The following is a 23,671-nucleotide window of genomic DNA, read 5'->3' as shown; positions in this document are numbered from 1 at the left end:
CGCCCTCGCTTGCTCGCTTCCTCCCTCCCTCTCACGCGAGCCCCTCCCCTCCCTTTCGAATCTTCCCCGGCCGTCGCCTAGGCAACCAGCCGATACCGTGTAAATAGGCACCCTGCAAAAGCAATGCAGCCGGGGTAACAAAGGAGCAATAAAGGAGCCGAGCCTTCTCAAATGAGGCTGGCCGAGAGAAAAGAAAGGAGTCCCCAGACTAGCTCAGTTTGCCCTCCCTTTGATGCAGATGCCTGCAAGAGATGCCTGTGGCCGTCGCCGCCGCTGCCTCCTTCCTCTTCCTCCTAAAACAGGATTCTCAGCAGCGATTTAAACCGACAGCTCCCAAATAATGGAGATGGAAGGGAATATGGTGGTGTTCCAGTGACGAAAAATCAACAGGCTCCAAAACTGCACCTGGATGCTAATGGATTTATCCAGATGACGTTTCGGTTGGGGACTGCCACATGTGCACACACACACGCACACGGTCGGTTTGCATCAACTAGTGCTGCCGGCTGCCTGCCCGATTTCCCTAAAGGGCGATAAGCCCTGTTTGTTGGCACGATGCACATCTACAAAAAAAGGGGGGGCTCTAGGGAAATATAACTTGGAGAGTGAATAATGCATCGAGCTGAAGCAGCGTGTCTAAAACCGTCGTCGTCGTCCCCCATCCCCTTTCCAAAAGAGCGAGAAATAATGATTAAAACAAAGAAATCGCGGTTGGCACTAATGGATTTCCACCACGCGATCCATTTTTCCCGTCCTCCGGGCTGGAGAAAGGAATTGCATTTGAAGGAATACCGCGGGGGAGGCGAGGGAATAAGGAAGGAAGCGGGGAGGGCGGGGGGAAAGAGAGGAGGAAAGCTTGATGTAAAAACCAAATGCCTCGTGGTGTATTTTGCCCACAAGAAACTAAATATTCTTTGACTGAGTGCCATCTTGCTAAAAATACTAGAGTGTTGGCAAGGGAAGGGGGGGTATTACTGAACGGCAGTGAGTGCACAAATCTGGAGCCATCACACAATGAAGTCCGTAGGGAGGGAGAAGGGTGGGCTGTGGAGCTGCTGCTTTGCAAACCCCCTTTTAAAAACCATCAACCCCCCCAACCTCAACCCACCGGCATTTTGGTATCCTGAGTGATGTGATTGCTTTCGAAGCAGCGAGGGGAGAGATCGCTCGGCGTTTGCTATCACTCCACTGTAGCCATTTAAACTGAACAGGCGGAAAGGGGGGGAGAGAAAGCCCACCGTGAAGCTATGCTAGGGTTGTACTCTAAACAATGCAAAGCTAGGTGTGCCCAAAGCTCACGGATTTCGATGGGTGGGGGGAGGGAAGGAGGCGAAGTATAGGATCGGGCTGCGCGGTGCTTAAGGTGGGAAGCCCCCTCCCCTGCCTCTGTCGAAATCCAGACCATTCGCGTTTGCACACAAGCCATCATGGCTCCGACGTGCACCACATGGAAACGAATCAAGACTCCCGTTCCATTTGGCTAGGAGCGTTTTCCAAGTACACGTGGACGCTTCTCTCGCTCTTTTTGGAAAACACACAAGCAGCTCTTCTTGATGGCATTGGCTTCATTTCATCATCATCATTTTTTAAAAGGGGCTTTGCAGTCTCAGCAGCTTTTTTTTTAAAAAAAAAAATTAGATACAAATCAAAGTTAATCAGGCAGCGAGATTTAATTAGACCCGTAGACTCCTCGCAAAATATTTTATTTCAAACCAATATTGATAGGGGGAAGGGCACTCTCCCTTTCCTTAGCCATGGCAGCAGCGGCGACGGCAGCTGGTGGAAGCATTTTTCACATCTGGCCTACAGACCTAATAACGTTCAACTCGTGATCTCGTTTGGCGAAACTTGATCTACGTGGTTTAAATACCTTCCAAATTGGGACGATTGAACAATTGCAACCAATTAAGGGGGGGGACCTCGAGCCTCCATATCTGTTGAGTCCTCCACCCCCACCCACCTCTTCGAGCTGAAAAGGGGGAGGAGGAAGAGGCATGGAAAGGGGGGGGAGGCAGCGGGGGCGAGAAGATGAAATCACAAACACACACACAAGTCAAACCATTGTCTCTAACTTAACACGGGGCTGGGGGGGGGAGGAGGAGAAGGAAGACACGGAGAGACAGACACCAAACAGAGGCTCCCACCACCTTCTCTCCCTCTTCCTCACCCCCCCCCCCGCTTTTTATGAGGAGTGTTCGTCCGCCAGCGAAAGGAAAGGGAAATAAACTCTGTCTCCCACCGTGCAGCGTTCGATTCCCCCCCCCCGCACCTACCCCGCTTTTTAAAGAGAAATCGGGGTGCACGCTCTAATCTCATTAATTTATTTATATTCTTCGGAGTATTAATTATCAGTCCAAGGCCGATTTCAAATTATTTGCAATCGCAGCTCCATTGTTCGCTCCAATTGGAGGCCCCGCCCCCTCTTTTGTCTGGCGGCGCCGTGATTGGTCGGCGGCGGGCGGGGGCTGCCGTCAGCGCTCGGGAAGCCCATTCATCTGTGCACTTGGGCGTTGGACTCCGCATCTTATTAGCGACCAGGGAGATTTCTCCATTTTCCCCTTGTCTACAGTACGGCTACAAATCTGGGATTTTTTATTACTTCTTTTTTTGTACTAACCTTGGGCTTCTAATATTTTTGCTCGACTTTTTCCCTCCTTCCTTTTCCCCCCCCTTTTGCTTCTGCGCTGCTGCTTTTTTGACCTCTCCAGCTTTTAAATTTTTTTTAATAAAAAAAAAATCCGGGAGTGTACATATTTTAAAATAATCGGTTGTCTTCTCTATTTTTTTTCCCACCCCCACCCCCATCACCTCCTCCTCCTCCTCCTCCTCCTCCCCCTCTGGTGTGTGTTTGTGTTGCTGCTCTTCAGGCTGCTGGTCTCCCAGCATTTATACGAACCCACCGCTCTTTGTTTCCCCCCTTCTTTTGGATCTGTTGAGTTTCTTTGTTGAATAAAACCAGCATGGGTGCTCAGTTCTCCAAGAACGCTGCAAAAGGCGAAGCCGCCGCCGAGAAGCCCGGGGAAGCGGTGCCTGCGTCGCCTTCGAAGGCGAATGGACAGGTAAGCGGGGTGCAATGGGGAGAAGCGAAGAATGGTGGTAGTGGAATAATGTCTCTCTCTCGCTTTGAAGAAAATAAATGGTGTGCACGGTGTTTCGTTCGGCTCCCACTTTCTCGCTTGGTGGGGATGCATGGCTTTAAAAAATAATCTTGACTACAGCCCTTTAAAAGAATGGTAATGAAAAGGAGTGGCTTTTCGCACTGCTGTGGACCCAGTATTTTAGGCGTAGTAGTGTGGTGGAGGCAGAAATTTGCTAGATGCTTGTGTACAGTGAGATGTGTTTTCCCTTTGGCGTGGTGCACAGTTTGCTTCTTATAGACTGGCGGCATCTTTGAAGACCTTTTTGGTGTATTCGTGCCCTTGGTTGGAACTGATCGTGTGCTCCTCTCTCTATGGCTTCCTATTCTGTAGCAGCCCCTATTCTGTTCTTTCTCTCTCTCCCCCCCCCCCATTTCTCCTCTTTGGCGCGTGAGGAGAGTGTAGTGGAGCTTGGTAGTGATAAGGCAATGGCAAGCGACAGCGGTGCTTGGTGGGTGGGGGGCGCTGGAGAGTTGTCCGTGTGTATTGGGGAAGGGGCTAAGAGACCGTCTTCTCCATCTTGCTTGCTGGATCCTTCTTCGCTCTGTCGGTTGCCTGCATACAAGCTTGCGGCACACGCTGAATGTGGTTGATCGTAGACGGCACTACGAGATTCTTCCCCCCCCCCCCCCGTGTGCATATTATTGTTGTAGCCAAGGCTACTCTCCCGGCATTGGTGGGAGATAAGGGCGAGATTTTCGGAGAGGCGCTGCTGTGCGCGCGCTTCGGAGAGCTGTTGCTAAGGGATGCGCGAGCGTGCCGACGGCACCGGGCTGAACGTGGGGCAGCCCGGGCGGCTTGCGCGCCTGCAACCGCGTGCATGTGCATGTTGCATGTGGCGGCGCTTCGCTCTCGGCCGTGCGCGCCACGCTGTGGAGGGCGCCGGGCTGCACCACGCCTCGTAGCGGCAGCTGCTGTCTCGTCGCCTTGCCGCTCCACGGAGGAGCTGGAGGCGCGCTTTGCATAGAAATAAAAAGGCAACCGGTGCGCTGGGGAGCGGAGGCGCCGCTCGTTCCACTACGGTGGGCGGGAGGTGGGGATTTGTCTCTCCGTTTGGCACCAGGAAGGAGGAGGAGGTGGTGGTGGTAGAAGGAAGGGGCTGGGAGAAGCTGCGGCTGCGGACGGAGCTTTTGTTCGCCCAGCAGAGGCGATCCTGGCCAAGGCGACGCTTCCTCCTGCTTCGCCAGCGCTTCTCTCCGAAGTCTCCTCCCTCGGCGCTTCGCTCCTCCTTCGGGTGGATTTGGCAAAATGGAGTCGCGGTGCCCTCTGCCGGCGGAGACTCCTCGCTGCCTTGGCCTCGTTCGATTCTCGCAGGGTGTGTTGAGAAAAGGTGGTGGTGATGATGGGTGATGCTCGCGCGGGGGGGGGGGAAGTGTTAAATAAATCGCAGAAGGGAAGAAGAAGCGTGGACGGCGGCCACGCGGCGTGTTTCCAAACGACGCTGACTTGGCGCCGCGCCCAAATAGCTGGGTGGGGGGGGGGAGCCCTGAAGGGACGAGCCGGAGTGAAAAGGGCGCGGGGAGGAGGGGCTTGCGTCTGAATGGCGTCGCCTCCCCTCGCCAGAGCCCGACCATTGCGTCACGCGCGCTCCTGGGGAAAAGCAGCGGGAAAGTCGCTGGCAACGTGCTGCCAGGGAGTTCTGTCACCCAAACTGATTTGTGCAATGCTAGGTTCCTTTGAGGGACGCGGGTGGCGCTGTGGGCTAAAGCCTCAACGCCTAGGGCTTGCCGATCGAAAGGTCGGCGGTTCGAATCCCCGCGGCCGGGTGCGCTCCCGCTGCTCGGTCCCAGCGCCTGCCCACCTAGCAGTTCGAAAGCACCCCCGGGGGCAAGTAGATAAATAGGTACCGCTTACCAGCGGGAAGGTAAACGGCGTTCCGTGTGCGGCTCTGGCTCGCCAGAGCAGCGTTGTCACGCTGGCCACGTGACCCGGAAGTGTCCCCGGACAGCGCTGGCCCCCGGCCAATAAATGTGAGATGGGCGCACAAACCCCAGAGTCTGTCAAGACTGGCCCGTTCGGGCAGGGGTACCTTTACCTTTACCTTTAGGTTCCTTTGACTAGATTCATATCCCTTTGACTGACAGTGCCTCAATGGCACAAACAGGGTGTGTACAGTCCTGTGCCCCCCTGCGCTTGACGTGAGAGAGATCTTCCTCTCGCTCCCCCTTCTCCTCGAATAACGCTGAGTTCATCTCTTCCAGGAGAACGGCCACGTGAAGGTGAATGGCGACGCCTCGCCAGCTGCCGCCGAGGCGGGCAAGGAGGAGGTCCAGGCGAACGGCAGCGCTCCGGCCGAGGAGTCTGTGAAGGAGGAGCAGAGCCCTTCGGAGGCTGCCTCGGAGAAGGAGGCGGCCGAGGCCGAGAGCACGGAGCCGGCCTCTCCCGTCGAAGGGGAGTCCTCCTCCAAGGCCGAGGAGGCAGCCACCCCTTCGTCCAGCAACGAGACCCCTAAAAAAAAGAAGAAGCGCTTTTCCTTCAAAAAGTCCTTTAAGCTAAGCGGCTTCTCCTTTAAAAAGAACAAAAAGGAGTCTGGGGAAGGAGCCGAGAACGAAGGGGCGGGCGCTGCGGGAGAAGGGGGCAAAGAGGAAGGGGCGTCCACCACCCCGGAGCCCGCCAGCAACGAGGAGGAGAGCAAAGCGGCCGCCCAGGAGGCGTCTCCTTCCGCTGCTGCCGCCACCGGCAGCACAGAGGAGGCCAAAGAGGAGGCCGGGGGCTCTCAGGAGGCCAAATTGGAAGAGACTGCGCCCGAGAAGCCTGCTGGGGAGGAGGCCAAGCCTGCCGAAGAGCAGAAGCCCGAGGAGAAGCAGGAAGAGGCGCCAGCTGCCCCCAGCGCTGCCCCCGAAGCCAGCTCAACTGAGCAAGAGGCGCCCAAAGCAGAGGAGCCGGCGGCAGCGGCGGCAGCTCCTACACAGGAAGCCCCGTCCGAGTCTAGTCCAGAAGCTCCACCAGCTGAGTCGGCAGAGTAAAAAAAGAGAGCGAGAGAGAGAGGAAAATTTGGCAATTTTGAGATGATTGAACTTTTCTTCCCCCCCGTTTGTTTGTTTGGAGTGGTGCCAGGTACTGGTTCTGGAGAACTTGTCTACAACCAGGGATTGATTTAAAAGATGTCTTTCTCTTTTTTGTCTCTACCCACAGATCCCATCTCAGATCATTCTGTTACCACCATTCCAACCGGCAGAGGAGAGACTAAACGCCTCCCTCTGCCTCGTTCCTCCTCCTCCTCCTCCTCTTTTTTTTTTTTTTTTGCATCAGTATTAATGTTTTTGCATACTTTGCATCTTTTACTCAAAATGTAAACTTTTTTTTTCTCTGTCAATCTATGGACATGCCCATATATGAAGGAAATGGATGGGTCAATAAAGGGATAGCAAATGAAGTGATAAGGGGTCACAGTGGGGAATTAGTGGTGCAGATAATTTGCCAAGAAAATGTGCCACAAGAAATAAGGGGTTAGTCTTTTTTAAAAAAGAAAGTTATTACAATGTATTTTGTGAGGCAGATGTTCTATAAGGTTTACAACACTACAAGTCTTGACTAAGAAGGAAGAAGAAAAATTCCAATACTCAGATTTTAAAAAAAAGATCATAGTCTTAGGAAATTCATTTAAACCATAGGAACTTTCACTTATCTCATGTTAGCTGTACCAGTCAGTGATTAAGTAGAAATACAAGTTGTATAGGCTTTATTGTTTATTGCTGGTTTATGACCTTAATAAAGTGTAATTATGTATTACCAGCAGGGTGTTTTTAACTGTGACTATTGTATAAAAACAAATCTTGATATCCAGAAGCACATTAAGTTTGCAACTTTTTCCACCCTGCCCATTTTATTTTTATTTTTTTGTAAAATTGCAGTAATCTTGGACCTTAAAAGAAAAAAGAAAAAAACCACACACAATTTTAAACTCAACCAAGCTGTGATAAGTGGAATGGTTACTGTTTATACTGTGGTATGTTTTTGATGACAGCAGACGATGCTTTCTTTTTTCCAGTTGTCTTTCAGAATAAAGAATAAAAACCAGTTTCAGATGCAATGGTTTTTGTGTAGCATCTTGTCTATCATGTTTTTGTAAATACTGGAGAAGCTTTGACCAATTTGACTTAGAGATGGAATGTAACTTTGCTTACAAAATTGCTATTAAATTCCTGCTTAAGGTGTTCTAATTTTCTGTGAGCACACTAAAAGCGAAAAATAAATGTGAATAAAATGTAGAATTGGCTGTGTTTCTTTTTCTGGATACTCTTGATAGCTTAGTAGATAGCCTGTATTGTCTAAATTTGTATAAAAGAAGGCACTTGTTTGCCACTTAACGTTATTCTTTATTTCTAAATTACGGATTGTGTGGTCTTCTGGCCCTACTTAAAAGCTGTATCTGTAGAGGGAAGAGCATTCAGGCCTTCTAAATAGAGATGTGCATTGGCTTTTGAATGAATAACCTGTGCTACTTTGGACATATGATTGGCTAATATGTCAGATCTGGGGGGGAGGGGGGACAAGATAAGTGTGTTCACAACAAGCTTGCACAAGTTGACTTTAGCTAGAATGGATATGTGTGTAGTCAGAGCCTTGAGGACCACTTTATGGTACATTAGATTATTATCTCTTAGCTTGAGTTGACTTGACACTTTGGCTGTGGTTGTTTGGGATATCTTGGGCTTAGCCTGAGTTTTCAAACAGGGATGCCTGAATTCAGGTGTAAGACAGCAAAGGTCCAATCTTACATGCGACTTCTTAACCATTTCAGCATCTACTTCAGTGCCTAACTTTAAGCTTGCCAGCCTTGGAAGTTTGGCCTAAAGTAAAAAAGAAAAGAAAAAAAGTTTTTGTTCTACCAAATTGTTGAGCAATACTTTTTGTATGTTACTCCCAGCTTAATAGGTGAGCTAGCAAACAAACAAACAAAAAAGATTGCTATATTTGTCTACAAAAGGGTCACTTGGTGCTTGCCTTTTAACTGTTTAGACTTTTGGGCTAATTTCCACCAAAATTGCTCAGGGCAAAATATGCCTTAATAAAACAGTAGGCTTTTGTAAAAAACAAAAAAAAAACACAAAAACAAATACAGAGTAGTAATGGTGTTGGAGGGTGGAAATTGATTCAAGGAAGTGTTGCTCCTAGGTTTATAGGTGAAATTTAGTGTTACACTTAACTTGCTTCCATCTATGTTTTCAGCAGTAACTTGCTTTGGAAGCAATTACACTCACTTTATATGAGAGTGGCACATTAGCACCTTGTTCCCTAAAGAACAAAGCCTGAGCTGAATGAAGTTCAATGGATTCCATACTGAATACATACTCTTATTCAGCTGTCCACATCTTTTTTATTTTTTATTTTTGGCTTGTATATATACTCTGGTCACCCTGGTATTATTTCTCTGTAGTGTTAGAAATGTATTGACTATTATGCTTTAAATGGCCATGGGATGAAATAAATGGATGTAAAATGAGATCTTCCATACCGGTGTCGTTCTTGGACTGCATCTGTTGGGAACACAACATTCATACCTCTTGATAAAATGTTGACAACAGCATGGCTGCACTCCTCCTGTTGCTCTTGGTGCGTCATAAATGTGTGTTCTTAAGTCAGTAAAATAAAGCTGGGCTTGATTTTTTTATTTTTTACATATTCTGCACTTAAATGGAATTCTCTCCATCTCCAAAAACTAGCTGGGACACAGTTTTATATATATCAAGTCCCACTGCTTTCAATAGAACAGAGCCAGCTGGAATGCTGCAAACTGGGAAACGCATGTATTGTAAGGTACACTTATCTCAGAACTTTGTGGGGCAGCAGTTCTCTGTAGAGCAATACCTTTGATTTGCCTCTGTATCAGGTCTTCCCAAACCTGGTATTCGCTAGATGCTTTGGACTAACAGGTGTTCTAAACCAAAGAATATGGAGGGCACCAGGTTGAGAAGATTGCTCTGTGTGATATATAGAATGGCTGGAATTCACACTCTCTGAAATGTGCAGATTACATGTCTTGGTTTCTTAATTATGTTAAACTAATTATTTCCATCCATCCCCCAAAGATGTCCACTATTGCATCACTCAAGATTCTTGGTCACTTGTAGAATTAACTGCATAGTTAACAAATTTCTGCTCCTCCTCCCTGAACATGTCTGGCTTCTACAAGCAATAGTGTGAGTGAAAAGTGCTTTGTTGACACCAGTATAGTTGGTTAGCCAGTTGGAAGCAAAATGCTAGGTTAGACAGCCATGCGGCCTTCTATAGTAGTCTGCTAGATTCCAGTCTACACCGAAGTTGGATAATTTATCTTAATGTTGGACAGTCGTTTATTTTCCTAGTACAGGAAACACTGCTGTGGATTTTAAATTATTGCAGGGATTATTTCTCAAACAATATACTATCAGATGTCCCATAGTGGAACTACCTAATTAAATGAGTGCCGCTGCATAGCAAGTGGAGGATTAAATCGTTGGATGTTGAAAAAGAATAGCACACAATAGAATTCTATGGAACAATTGAGTTTACCATGGAAATGTACTGTTGAATATTTTGAATTGGCAGCTAACTTACACAGTACTTGATGAACAAAAGTACTGAAGCTGCATTCTTACCTTGAAGCAGCCCATTCGTTAAATAGCACTTTCTTTCTAAGGGTGAATTAGGTGCTGGTATCTTATTAAGCCTCATGTGCTAGATCGCGATTTCCATTTTTTAAACCAATGAAGAATCAGTGTTGTAATTCAAGGCATGCATATGTGATGATAATAATAATTTATTTATACCCCACCCATCTGGTTGGGTTTCCTCAGCCACTCTTGGGGGGCTTACAACATACCTGAAAACATAATACTGTAATAATATCAGTCCTTAAAAACTTCCCTAAACAGTGCTGCCTTCAGACGTGGAAGTAAATCCCACTTCTGAGAAAATGTGGTTGGAGCTGGATTTCCAGTTCAAAAGATATGTACTTAGACACAATCCCCATTGATTTCAGTGTGAAATGTAACAATCTCAGAGTTACTGACCTGAGACCATTTTTGTTATGTCTGAGTTGAGATTTGAATGCAAAGATTTAAGTCCTGACGCTCTGTTGGCTGGCCCATCATGATCGCTAACAATGTTTTCCAGCAGCCTGATCATAGTAAATTATAGTAGGTTTCTAAGATAACAGATGAGATTCAACATAACATGAATGGATGTCTGTTGTGATCACATACAGTAATGGGACCTTGCTCCCCTGCAGTCCCCATTCCCAAAATGATTACTCCAGAGGGTTGAGGGATCTTCTGGAGATGATACTTCCCTAGGCTGGAGGAGAGAGAAGAGAAACCAAAAGTCCTGTTGCACAAGTGGGTTTTTGCTCAACAGGACACATTTGGTTGTCACCAAGCTGAGAACTGATTAAAACAAATTCTTCTGAAAGGATTCTGTGCAATAGCCAGCTTGTGCTCTCTGAACATCCTGGTTGTTCAACAAATTTTAGCTGTGGAGTCTTATACAGTGGCATCCTTCAGCAAAGTGCATTGTACTTGTTCCTAAACCCACTAGTACCAAGTTCCATTGAATTTAGTGGGGCATATTTTTGAGTAAACGTGTATAGGATTGTACTGGAAATTTCACAGGCTGCCAAACATTTTAGAACAAAGATAATCTAAATCCACCATAAAGCTTTGTCTTCCACAGATTAATAACCAGTGATTCCGCCCCCCACTCCCAGTACTACTATTTTTGTTAAAAACAACAACAACCATAATCTTCCTGATCTATATTCATTAAAATTAGGTGGTGGTGATGTCACCCTCTGTAAAGAATTGCAATGAAATAAATGGAAGAGCAGCAAGTGTTCTGAAATGTTGGACTATATCATAGCAATCCTATTTGGGGGGGGCATTCATGGCATAGAAACTACCCTATCCAAGCCCTTTTGGGCTTGCACCAGTCAGGGCAGAGACTGTGGGGTGGCAGATTTTCCCCAAGCAATTTTTGTGTGTTTCCTCTTTTATTTTCCGCCCATTGGTTCCTATGGGAGGGAAATTCCCTATGCCAGTATCAGGACTGGATTCATTTTCTTCCTGGGTAGGATTCTCTGAATCCAAGGCCTCCCTCAGTCTGCCCCTGGCACACACATTACCTATAAATAAACATCGACCAAATTCATTTCTGTTAGCTTATCTGGAATATGGCTTGAATGTAGAAGGAATGGCTTTGAAACCAACAGTCAAAGCTATGATAAACTTACAGTATCCATTTATGCCTGTATACTCTTGACTAATTATGAGAATTGCCAAATATGTTTCCTAAAAGCTATTTTAAAGGTTCTGTACCTAATGACTGTATAATATTTCCAACATTTAGTAAGTGGGGTTTGAAAGTGTTTACAAGCTGTTCCGGGCACTTTACGCCAGCTAATCAAAAAGTGGTTGTAACTGAGCTGTAATTTTAGTAAGCACTTGAATATATTTGGGATTGGCCTTTTCAAAGACCTACAAAAGTATTGACACTCAAGACTGAAACATGTTGAAGAAGAAAAGAATATTTATTTTGAACTGTTCCCCCGCCCCTGTTGTACAGTGTTGCAGTTGATAGTTACTTGTTAACATTTTCTGGAGACAAATAAGTATGTTTGCACTCTTCTGGGCACCACAATTTCTCCAGGGAGACATGAGAATAATAATTGTGTATGACTACATGGGACAATGTAGAAGTAAAACTGCCATTAATCAATTTACCTTGGAATAAGGAAAGCAAGTTAACATTGAAAGTGCTAGTTTACTCATCTGTATGTGTGGAAGGGTTTGCCTAGGGTGCTTCAAAACAAAATCAAGCTGTCTATTTAATGTGAATATGATGTGAACTTAAATTGAAGAACAATCTTGTTGCATGTGAGATTTCCCCCATTTCCGCAGGTTAAGATGCACTTCCTTTAATAAGAAATCCAAGTCCACTAATCCTTGAACCAAATAAGAATCAAAGCAAGAAAAAGAGGGTTCTTCTTCTTTTCCTTCTTCTGCGGTTGGGCACTGAGTATAGGTCAACTATCTGCATAAGATCATTGGTGTCTACCTGCAAGTCTTAGATTGCCTTTGAATGTCATCAAGCCTTCCTGGAACTGCATGGGGCAAATGTGCTTGGTTGATTTCAGCCAGAGAAATCAACTTGCTTTCTGACCTTTGCTTAACCGTTTGCTGGCATTTGCATCCTGCACTGCAGAAGACAACTCCGGAGCTATGCTGATGTGTGCTGAGTTCCTTAAGGATTCCATCTCTTTTCATGCACCACATAATTTCACGTGCACCAAGGGTGGAGAAGCTCAGGCCTGGAAGTGAAGAGTAGCCTTCCAGGCTTTTCTATCAGGCCCTTAGGACGGTTCTCAGACCATGTCTCTTCCCCAGGTCACCCCCCCACACACACAATGTCCCTGCTCCAAGCCCTCAAGTGTGTTATCCAGTGGAATGTATCCTTGGCCAGGGATAATGCCTCTTGCTTGCTTGGATGAAGAACTGTGTGTGTGTGTGTGTGTGTGTGTGTGGAGAGAGAGAGAGAGAGAGAGAGAGAGAGAGAGAGAAGGGTGGGAAGGGGAAGCGGACTTTTGTGTTGTTGTTGGAATGCAACCTATTGTACAAAGGTAAAAGTTGTATCAGTTGCTCCATCCACTTTTTGCCTCTGCCTACACTGGCATGTAAGGGACGTGGGTGGCACTGTGGGTTAAACCACAGAGCCTAGGACTTGCCGATCAGAAAGTCGGCGGTTCGAATCGCCACGACGGGGTGAGCTCCCGTTTCTCGGTTCCTGCTCCTGCCAACCTAGCAGTTCGAAAGCACGTCAAAGTACAAGTAGATAAATAGGTACCGCTCCTGCGGGAAGGTAAATTGTATTTCTATGCACTGCTCTGGTTTGCCAGAAGCGGCTTAGTCATGCTGGCCACATGACCCGGAAGCTGTATGCCAGCTCCCTCATCCAATAAAGCGAGATGAGTGCCACAACCCCAGAGCGGTCACGACTGGACCTAATGGTCAGGGGTCCCTTTTCCTTTACCTTTACCTTACACTGGCATGTAGCCCATCAGGTAACATGGCCATGATAATGATGGATTTTTCTCAAATTACACCTGTCCCCTACATATGTCAGCATCATACACTTGATTTGCTAAACAGGAGGACCATGCATCTTTGCTTAAACAAATTCCTAACCTCCACAGGGTTTAAGGGCAATTTGAATGGTCTGCCCCCAAGGTCTGAATCTTTCCCCCAGAAACTCTGGGGGTATTTCTTGCCCTTAATGGTGGCCCTGTCCAAACCCGGTTGATCTCTGGAATAGGAAGATGACCTGGGTGGGTGACATAATTTATCAAGTGCTTTCTTGATACATCAGGAAGAACTTTCTGAAAAGTAACAGTTTTTTTAAGCAGAAGTGTTGAATCACAAAAGTGCCATTTGTGATGGATGTTTTAGCTGAGATTCCTGCATTGACTCTATGAGTCTTCTACTGGTTTTCTGAGGAGCCTGGAGTGATGGAACAGCAGGGATGGTGGTTAGAATGCAGGGCAGAAACTCAGACTTAAGCTGACTGAACATGGACCAGACTCTAGTCTGTAGCAGCAATTGCAAAGGAAGCTGACTTCTCCATCACCATTGCATCTGCCCAGGGTCACTCTGTAGAGGTGATCCAAGTGTTGAAGTGCCCATTTCATATTGCTCTCAGTAGTGTTTATGGAGGGTGGGCAGAGTGAGAGAGCAGAAGAGCCTTGCTAGCCTGCTGTGACCAATTTGCATACCATTATTGGATATAGTCATTCATAAAATCACTCCAGCATGAACTCCATATTAACTACTGACATTGTTTTGGATGTCTGCATACACAATAGGAGTAAAGAGGGAAAATGTAAGCGGCAAGATTGGCCAACCACCCGATGTATGTATATGAAGTGTCATTGTCCAGGATAGAAGAAAATGTCAGATCAGTCTCAGGTAAACCAGTCCAATCATCCTGATACTTCTCTCTCCAGGTCTTGGCTTGGTAGGTCATTAACCCCACTACCTGCAACATTTTGCTTCCTTTTACACCAATGCCTATGCAAACATCCAGAACAAAATTGATTGTGGAATAACACATAGGTTCAAGTTAAATGATTAAGAAATTGTGATAAAATAAATTGTCTGCTGTTCACTCCCTGCCTTGCCAATGATACCTTTGCTGTTTATAACCTCCATTTCTTGCTCTTTCGCAACATGACCCATTGCACGTCTGCTCAGAAGAAAGCCCTACGTGGTGCTCAGAGGAGCTTTGTGTCAGGTAAGTGAGCATAGGATGGCAGCCTCTCCCTAGATCACTGCAATTGTCTTCCTTGTCTCTCCCTGTTTATTGGATAGCTAGGGAAATCCACATACCATGTCTATTTTTATTCACTTTCTGGAACTGCTCTCTAGCACAGATTTGTCACCCTGGATTTTGGACTGGAGGAGCAACTATTTGCATATAGAGAGTCAATGACAGGCAACCGATGATGGGCAGGTTGTACTTGCCCTTAAACATTTTGTTTTATGTCATTCTTAATTTTGCATGTGAAAATCATGTGTCAGTACTCCAAAATCAAGCAAAACAGATGCAATGCACTGATCTGCACAGCAAACGAAAACACTGGATTAGTTTCAAAGTCAAGTTATTTGTCACCGAGCTATACTTATGTTAGGAGCATACAGAAGTGAGATTTCTACCTGTAGTATCCCTTCAGAGGTCTGTTTTGAAAAGTAAATGGATTGTGAATCTTAACGTAATGTTTTGTGTGCCTGTTTCTTGACAGGTATTTCTCTATGGAGGATAAAATTTAGATCACAATTGGCCCCTTCAGGGAGGCATTCAATTTAAACATCTATGTAAGTCAGGTATGTAAGCCTCATAGATTATACTTTCACTAGTATTTACCTTCCAGGGGAAAAAATGACTGTTATACAAAGCTGATATTAATGAAGCTGAATGCAGCACTTTAATTAAGAATGGGGAGAAACCAATGTATTAAAAACAGATACATATTTTGAACAGATTTTATCATTATGTAGAAAATGAACGTGGAAAGAAGTATGGGTTTTATAGAAAGCTCTCTGGTGACACAGTGAGGCCACTGTAGTGTATTACTTCAGTGCATCTATTTGTCTAGTTTGCTGCTAAATACACTGCCACAGAGAGAATATGTTTATTACATGAGTATAAAAGAAATGTTTCAAAATAGTCACTGGGGTGGGGAACCCCAAACACTATATTAAGCAGTTCAGAAAGTCTTGGTAGGCTTTCTCCATAAATTCTGTTCTTAGTGGGCCGGATCATCAGTCTGGATAGCTCAGTTGGTTAGAGCTTGGGGTTGATAACACCAAGGTTGCTGGTTCGATCCCCACATGGGACAGCTGCATATTCCTGCATTGCAGGGGGTTGGACTAGATGATTCTCAGGGTCACGTTCAACTCTACAATTCAGTGATCCAGCAGGTTTATTTGCAATATAGGCTGGTGAAGCAGCAATATGTGTCTCCACAACTCCTTAAGTTGGTTCTCTCCTCACCCAATCAGCAGTGGAAGCTGGTTGAATGACTGCATGAGCAGGCTGGGAGCTTCCCAGTGAGTTTGTGAGTGCAAATTTATTTGCACTCAAGATTTCCCAGGTCTAAATTGACCGTTAAATTGAACATTATCTCCGTTGGGCTATGCTGTTTGTGTATTCACCAAAGACGAGTTTTGGTCTTTCTGTTCCATATGAACCTCACAGAGGTTTCAACACGGAGGTGCTTTGTGCAGAAGCAGTACCATGCAAGGGCTCTGATCCCTTGCACTCCAGTGCTGCTACTGTAAGGGATATGCTACTACTTAAATGTGTGGTCCTTGTGAATGTGCACGGGACAAGGTCAAGAACATTTAGATGTTGCAATGTGAGGCATGCTGCTGTAAATCTATGGGTGCAATTTTGAAGCAACATGATGATTTCTTGATGCAATAGAACAAACAGTTTTAGGCAGAGTAACAAAAGAAAAATAAGTGATGCCTGTAATTAGAAATAAGGTCATGAATCAGCCCACAATTCAGTATGAAATTAGTACTATATAGTACATAAAGTTCCAGGCAACCTCCTAAAAGAAGTATGTGTGACTGCTTGCTTATATATATTTCAATCTCCCTGACAGAGCAAGAAGTCCCCCCCCCCTTTTGTACTTATTATAATTTTTCTGTAATTCTTTTCAGATGGCTGAATTAATTTTACTGATTCAGCAAGAGTTGCTCTTTGAAAAATGGTATATGATCACTCAGCACCCAGCAGACCTTTTCAGCAGGAAACACCTTTGAGCTGAGCCATGAAACTCTTTCTGCTTAGATATTCATGTGTGTCATGTAAAAGCCAGCCAGCAAACTAGCTCATAAGTTCAGGGTGATAATGTTGTTTTCCTCCTCTGAAACCCCGGTCCTAATTCATTTGTCAAAGTACATCTAGGAAACTAATCTGGCATATGTATAACAAACTGATCCACCTGGATGGCTGTTTACCATATGTATTGCTAGTTCTGGCCTTGACATTTTTATTTTTAGGTTTTCTAGGAAAACCTTTTGATTCTGACCTTTCAAACAATGCAAGGAACCAAGTATGTCTGAACTTGCCACATATTTCAGCATAATGTAATATAGATTTTTAAAAACTTAAATAAATCATTTGCTCACTCTTGACTACTCAGTGCTTTGCTAAAGTGCACTCATTTACACACACACACACACACACACACACACACACACCCCTCTTTCCCTAGGTTTGGAATGTTAAGCAGTTGAGTGCCAGTATAACCACAATGTTGTATGTAACAGGGTGAATGGGATTTTTTAGTCAAAATGGCATAGCTGAAACCTGTAGCTGGTCCTTGTTAAATAAACATAAGGAAAATGTGTTTTCCACCTATTACACTCTTTAAAGTTGTATTGAATGAATAAACAAATGCAGTCATACCTTGGTTGTTGAATGGCTTGGCTCCTGAACAAATTGGCTCCCGAACGCCGCAAACATGGAAGTGAGTATTCTGGTTTGCAAATGTTTTTTGGAAGCCGAACGTCCAACATGGCTTCTGCGGCTTCCAGTTGAGTGCTGGAAGCTCCTGCAGCCAATTGGAAGCTGCTCCTTGGTTTTCAAACAGTTCCGGGAGTTGAATGAACTCCCGGAACAGATTAAGTTTGACAACCATGGTACCACTGTACAGGCAACACCCCATTTATGCAAGGTTTATGTTTCAAAGCACCATGCGTTTAAGTGAAATTGTGTATATTTGAAACACCATTGAAAAAGCCTGCAAACACCTCATTCTGTCCCTGCCCCACTCCTTTTTGTGACATTTTGGGGTCACTTCTGGGTTCAGTGTAATGCGCATTTGCACGGTTGCACACTAATTGAACACACATAAATGGGGGGTTTCCTGTACACAGGTAAATAAGATATATAAATAAACAATACAAAAATAAGAGGTGGAGTACTTTTCAACTGCTATTATATTATAATAATAATAATAATAATAATTTATTATTTATACCCCGCCCATCTGGCTGGGCCTCCCCAGCCACTCTGGGCGGCTTCCATAAAAACCAAAAATACAATAAAATATCACACGTTAAAAACTTCCCTGAACAGGGCTGCCTTAAGATGTCTCCTGAATGTCAGGTAGTTGTTTATCGCCTTGACATCTGCTGGAAGGGTGTTCCACAGGGCGGGCGCCACTACCGAGAAGGCCCTCTGCCTGGTTCCCTGTAGCTTTGCTTCTCGCAATGAGGGAACCGCCAGAAGGCCCTCGGCGCTGGACCTCAGCGTCCGGGCAGAATGATGGGGGTGGAGACGCTCCTTCAGGTATACTGGACCGAGGCCGTTTAGGGCTTTAAAGGTCAGCACCAACACTTTGAATTGTGCTCGGAAACGTACTGGGAGCCAATACAGGTCTTTCAAGACCGGTGTTATATGGTCTCGGCGGCCGCTCCCAGTCACCAGTCTAGCTGCCGCATTCTGGATTAGTTGTAGTTTCCGAGTCACCTTCAAAGGTAGCCCCACGTAGAGTGCATTGCAGTAGTCCAAGCGGGAGATAACCAGAGCATGCACCACTCTCGCGAGACAGTCCGCAGGCAGATAGGGTCTCAGCCTACGTACCAGATGGAGCTGGTAAACAGCTGCCCTGGACACAGATTTGACCTGTGCCTCCATGGACAGCTGTGAGTCCAAAATGACTCCCAGGCTGCGCACCTGGTCCTTCAGGGGCACAGTTACCCCATTCAGGACCAGGGAATCCTCCACACCTGCCCGCCTTCTGTCCCCCAAGAACAGTACTTCTGTCTTGTCAGGATTCAACCTCAATCTGTTAGCCGCCATCCATCCTCCAACCGCCTCCAGACACTCACACAGGACCTTCACTGCCTCCTCACAAATCCCAATATGTTCTATGGGGTTTACTCCCAAGGAAGTTTGTGTAAACAACTGCAGATCTAGCTCCTTAAAAAAAAACAAAAACCCAAAATATGACTATGCTATCCCAATGTCCACTTAGAATAAGTAACCATTATATATAAGTATGTATCTCTAGGTCATTTGAGAAAATTAACAATGCCTAGTTGATGCTGGCGTGACAGGGTCTTTTCAGTGGTGGTTCCCCTGTTGTAGAATGCCCCCCCCCATGAGGTTTGTCTGTCTCCATCATTATTAGCTTTCGGGAGGAGTTTGAAAACGTTCCAAGCATTTGGTGGTTAAAGAATACTGTTTGTAGCAACCCTGAGATCACTGGGTGAAGTTTTTTTTAAAAAAATTGTAACTGTTTTTAAAATGTTTTTAAGTGCTCAGGATGCTTTAAAATATATATATAAATATATATATCGTGGATGGGTTTGCTGCCCTGGGCTCCTTCTAGCTTTTTATAGCACTGACCACAAACTATTAGCTGAGTAGAAGTGAAACAGCTGGAGTGGAAAAATTTGCAGAAACTGTGTTAAGTTTCCTTTTTACACACTTTCATTGTTTTCTTTTAAAAATGTGATGGGTTGTAACCAAATATTATGTTTGCACCTCAGGGTTTCTATCCCCCCCCTTCCTCCCGCAGCCTCCTTCTCTAAATATAAAGTTACCTTACAGTATTTTGTGCTTCTTTTTTTGTTCACATTTTACAAAGCTCTGATGAATGGATGAACTAAGTCTTATTTTTTTGCTCTTTGAGCCATCAAGTTCATGATATACTGTTGGCTTCTAGTTTCACTAAAATTATAATCCGTTTTTCTTTTGAATAGATCAAAAGGGCAAGAGATAAATTTTGCAATTGCACCCTTCAAGTGATGCCAAAGTTCATCTTCTTGCTGTACTAACTTACTCGTTATCATACAATTAAACAGAGGACCTGATTTTTTTAAAATTGCAATGAAATCTCCAAAGCTTTCTTGCTTTGGTTTAAAAGAATCTTTGATCATGCTTTTTTAACAGATTTCCAAATGCAATATATTTTGCAGGTGGGTGGGGAACACATTCAGGTCAAACTCAGGCTGTAATTTCTGTCTTTGATGGTGGAATGTGAGTTTTTGGTAACAATGAAAGCTGATCAGTGCAGATCATGTGCTTGCTCCAGATGTATCAGATATTTCACAGTGACCATTTCCATCTAGTGTCAGGTGTTTGCATTTGTACATATTATGTCTATACATGCCTTCTTTTCCAACAAGGATCAGTTTTGTTTGTGGGTAGCCAAGATGGGCGGACTCATCTCACATTGGATCACAACTTGGACTTCCACCCAAAGGGTAATTGACTTGGTCATAAGGCTGTGGTGAAGAGTCAGACAGTGCCTTTTTTGATGGAGCATCTTAATTGCCCTACTATATTGGGAGGGACGCAGGTGGCGCTGTGGGTAAAACCTCAGTGCCTAGGACTTGCCGATCGTATGGCCGGCAGTTCGAATCCCCGCGGCGGGGTGAGCTCCCGTCGTTGGGTCCCAGCTACTGCCCACCTAGCAGTTCGAAAGCACCCTTAAGTGCAAGTAGATAAATAGGTACTGCTTTATAGCGAGAAGGTAAACGGCGTTTCCGTGTGCTGCGCTGATGCCGGCTCGTCAGAGCAGCTTCGTCACGCTGGCCACGTGACCCGGAAGTGTCCTCGGACAGCGCTGGCTCCCGGCCTCTTAAGCGAGATGAGCACGCAACCCCAGAGTCGGTCACGACTGGCCCGTACGAGCAGGGGTACCTTTACCTTTTTACTATATTGGGGTTTTTTTTTTGTATCTGGAATTGAAAATTCCATGAGATTTCTGGCATTTTGCTTCACAAGCTATTGGCCTGCTATTGGTACCTGCTATTGGCCTTTAATGTGTTTCCTTGTGTTAGTTGCTGTAATCTGAGGTTTTGGAGAGGTGTTTGTGTGAGAGATGAAAGGGTGAGGTACACCTTGCTATAGAGGATAAAGTGTTTGTGCACCCTGCATCCAAAGGATAGAATCCTGCCATAGGGTGGTTTCCAAGCAACCTTTAATGTCTTACAAAGAATTTCATTTATACAGATGGCATTTATCTTTCAACCAAAGTGTGCAAACCTTTTATTTGCATTTGCAAAAGCTTTTGAGGATTTTGTGTGCATGGATGCATGATGCTACCATTACTAGTCCATCACTAGACCACTAGTCTTAACCACTGAGCTTCTTGGGCTTGCCGATTGGAAGGTTGGCGGTTCGTATCCCCACAACGGGGTGAGCTCCCGTTGCTCTGTCCCAGCTCCTGCCAAGCTAGCAGTTCGAAAGCATATCAGCACAAGTAAATAGGTACCACTGTGATGGGAAGGTAAATTGTGTTTCTGTGCGCTCTGGTTTCCATCACGGTGTTCCGTTGCACCAGAAGTGGTTTAGTCATGCTGGCCACACAACCCAGAAAGCTGCCTGTGGACAAACGCCGGCTCCCTTGGCCTGAAAGCGAGATGAGTGCTGCAACCCCATAGTCGGCTTTTACTGGACTTAACCATCCAAGGGTCCTTTACTTTTCCCTTATTACCTATATCAACCTTTCCCAATCTGGTTCCATCCAGATGTTCTAGACTACAAATGCCATAATCCATGACCCTTGGCCGTGTTGGCTGGGGGTGATGGGAGCTGCAGTCTGGAGAGCATTAGAGCAAGGAAGACTGGTGGAGATATTGAGTCATGTCAGACATAACTTTGTAATGTTTATCATTGTGTTTTCAGTCTGATCTTCCCATCCCACATCCTTCCACTCCTTCTGCTTTGGGTCAGTTCAGTTCTGCTGACTGGGCTCACTGGAGCAGTGTTTTTAAGATTGCTTCCGTTTCCCCCTTAGCACTTTGATGTCCAGATGAAGCACGGGTCATTTTAACTCCTTGCCCCTTTCCCCCATCCCCATGGCTTTACTTCCATGAGTAAAACTGTGGCACCAAGATCACTTGCAAATAAGCAGCTGTATATGTGTGTTCATTCCTTCATGCTGTGAATAAAGGAATATGGTTTCTTTTCTTCTTCTTTTCTTAAAACTGGAAAAGTTAATAGTTCAAACTGGAGCTTCATTGTTGTGCAAAAGAGTTTCAATCAACAGATCCTTGATGGCATTTGTTTGGAAAGTTATCATAACTTAAATCAGTCTACATTCCTGTGCGCTTAACACAAATATTCTTCTTTTAAAAGGCCTCTTTTCTAAATCTCAAACTTTGAACAGATTCCAAAGTATGTTGCATTCTCTCTCCCCCTTTTTTTGTCTGAGAAGCCCACATTTTCCTTGAAATGACAGAGACCAAAGATGATTGCAGCACAATCGTTTCAGGTAAACTAAATTACACACTTTTTTTTTAAAAAAAGAAAGAAAATGGCTGCTTTTATTAAGTAGCCAAAATGCATTATCTGTAGAATGGTTCACACAATACTTTACTGCCCATGTGATAAGACTTTCCAAAAACCTTTAGATTTGCACTCACATACTTATTTAAGAACGTGTAATTTATCTAGCAAATACGTTATCAAGATAGCTTAGATGCCATAAAATAACTGAGGCTGCAATCCTGATCCCTAACTGGCAGCATCAGGGCTCGATGGAGCGCCACAGTGTTGCATCAGTAGTACCCCTCCCTTCATGCCAGCTTTGTAGGAAGGGAAGGAAAATGCTCCTCTGGGGACCTACTCCTGTCCCATGAGAGCAGCCTGGCCTGGCCTGGCCTGGCCCCATCCCCACCCCCAAATATCATGTTTCAGGAGTTTTTGCTGGCTACTGCAAGTGGGTTTACTGGTGACAGTAGCTTCTGCCCACCATTTAGGTGGGTGCATTGGGATGCTGTTTGCTGGCAGGGCTTCCTTTAAAAGACCCCTGCACAGTGGCAATCAGGGACACGGGTGGCGCTGTGGGTTAAACCACTGAGCCTAGGGCTTGCCGATCAGAAGGTTGGCGGTTCAAATCCTGCGATGGGGTGAGCTCCTGTTGCTCAGTCCCTGCTCCTGCCAATCTAACAGTTTGAAAGCACGTCAAAGTGCAAGTAGCTAAACAGGTACCGCTCCAGCGGAAAGGTAAACGACGTTTCCATGCGCTGCTCTGGTTTGCCAGAAGCGGCTTAGTCATGCTGGCCACATGACCCGGAAGCTATCTGTGGACAAACGTCGGCTCCATTGGCCTATAGAGCGAGATGAGCGCGCAACCCCAGAGTCAGTCACGACTGGACCTAATGGTCAGGGGTCCCTTTACCTTTACAGTGGCAATCAACCACATGTCATAGCCCTATCCATACACCTGTGTGAACATGTGTGGGTTTAAAGTAGGGAAGAGATGCCAATGTCTGCACACACACACACACACACACACACACACACACGCTGGTTCCATTTCTGCTCTTAATATATTGAACACAAATGTTTGAAAGGAGATTCTAACCACAAATGTGCTTGGAAGCCTCCCAACAACCAAGCGCCTTCTGCTGTCAGGGTTTCCAAAGCACAACGCTCAGCAGTAGAGCACATGCTTTTCCTGCGGAAGGTCCCATATCAAATTGCTGTCATCTCCAGGTAGGACCAAGAGAGAAATCTTGGAGAGACCCTGCCAATCAGCACAGACAATATTGAGCTAGATGGAACCAAAGTCTGACCCCGGTAGAAGGCACTGAAGATGGGCATGTGCTGGGATACAGTGGGTGGGCCTTGCTTGCACAGCCTTGCTCCTTTTCCACACACATTTGCCCCAGATATATGCCTGTAAGATCATCAGATGCCATTACAGACATGACATGTTGCTGGATGTTTGGCATCCGCTTCTCGGCTGCTCTTCTGAGAATACTAGTTCACAGGACAAGTGATTTACAGAACAATTTTATATGTATTTGGAAGTGAGCTGCATTCAGTTCAATGTGGCTTGCTACCAGGTAAGCCTGGATAGGACTGCAGCCTCAAGAATGGAAGACTTTCACCCGAAGGAAACAAAGAGACAGTCTGGCTGCCGAAACAGGGTGGGGCTGAAGCGAATTCCATTCACGGGAACTTCCCAGGTATCAGTGGTTTGAAATGATAAAAACCCTTTCATCTTTAACTAGTAATCCTCACCAGACTAA

General features: G+C 45.5%; 1 protein-coding gene across 2 annotated transcripts; it reads left to right on the top strand.

Annotated features, from left to right (window-relative positions):
* The first annotated feature begins 2,337 nt into the window (after nucleotides 1–2,337).
* MARCKS (myristoylated alanine rich protein kinase C substrate) lies at nucleotides 2,338–8,583 on the top strand. 2 transcript variants are annotated; one of them, XM_082217063.1, is made up of 3 exons: nucleotides 2,338–2,568; nucleotides 2,868–3,059; nucleotides 5,339–8,583. In XM_082217063.1, exons 2-3 carry the CDS (start codon nucleotides 2,961–2,963, stop codon nucleotides 6,101–6,103), a joined length of 864 nt encoding a protein of 287 aa, XP_082073189.1. In that variant the 5' UTR covers nucleotides 2,338–2,568; nucleotides 2,868–2,960; the 3' UTR covers nucleotides 6,104–8,583. The 2 variants fall into 2 exon arrangements, with proteins under 2 accessions (XP_082073189.1, XP_082073188.1); XM_082217062.1 differs by having other exon boundaries at nucleotides 2,338–3,059.
* Nucleotides 8,584–23,671: the final 15,088 nt, after the last annotated feature.

This window comes from Podarcis vaucheri (genome assembly GCF_965113315.1).
Source record: "Podarcis vaucheri genome assembly, chromosome: 3".
Classification (NCBI taxonomy): domain Eukaryota; kingdom Metazoa; phylum Chordata; class Lepidosauria; order Squamata; family Lacertidae; genus Podarcis; species Podarcis vaucheri.
This window is presented reverse-complemented; position numbering and strand designations above follow the sequence as displayed.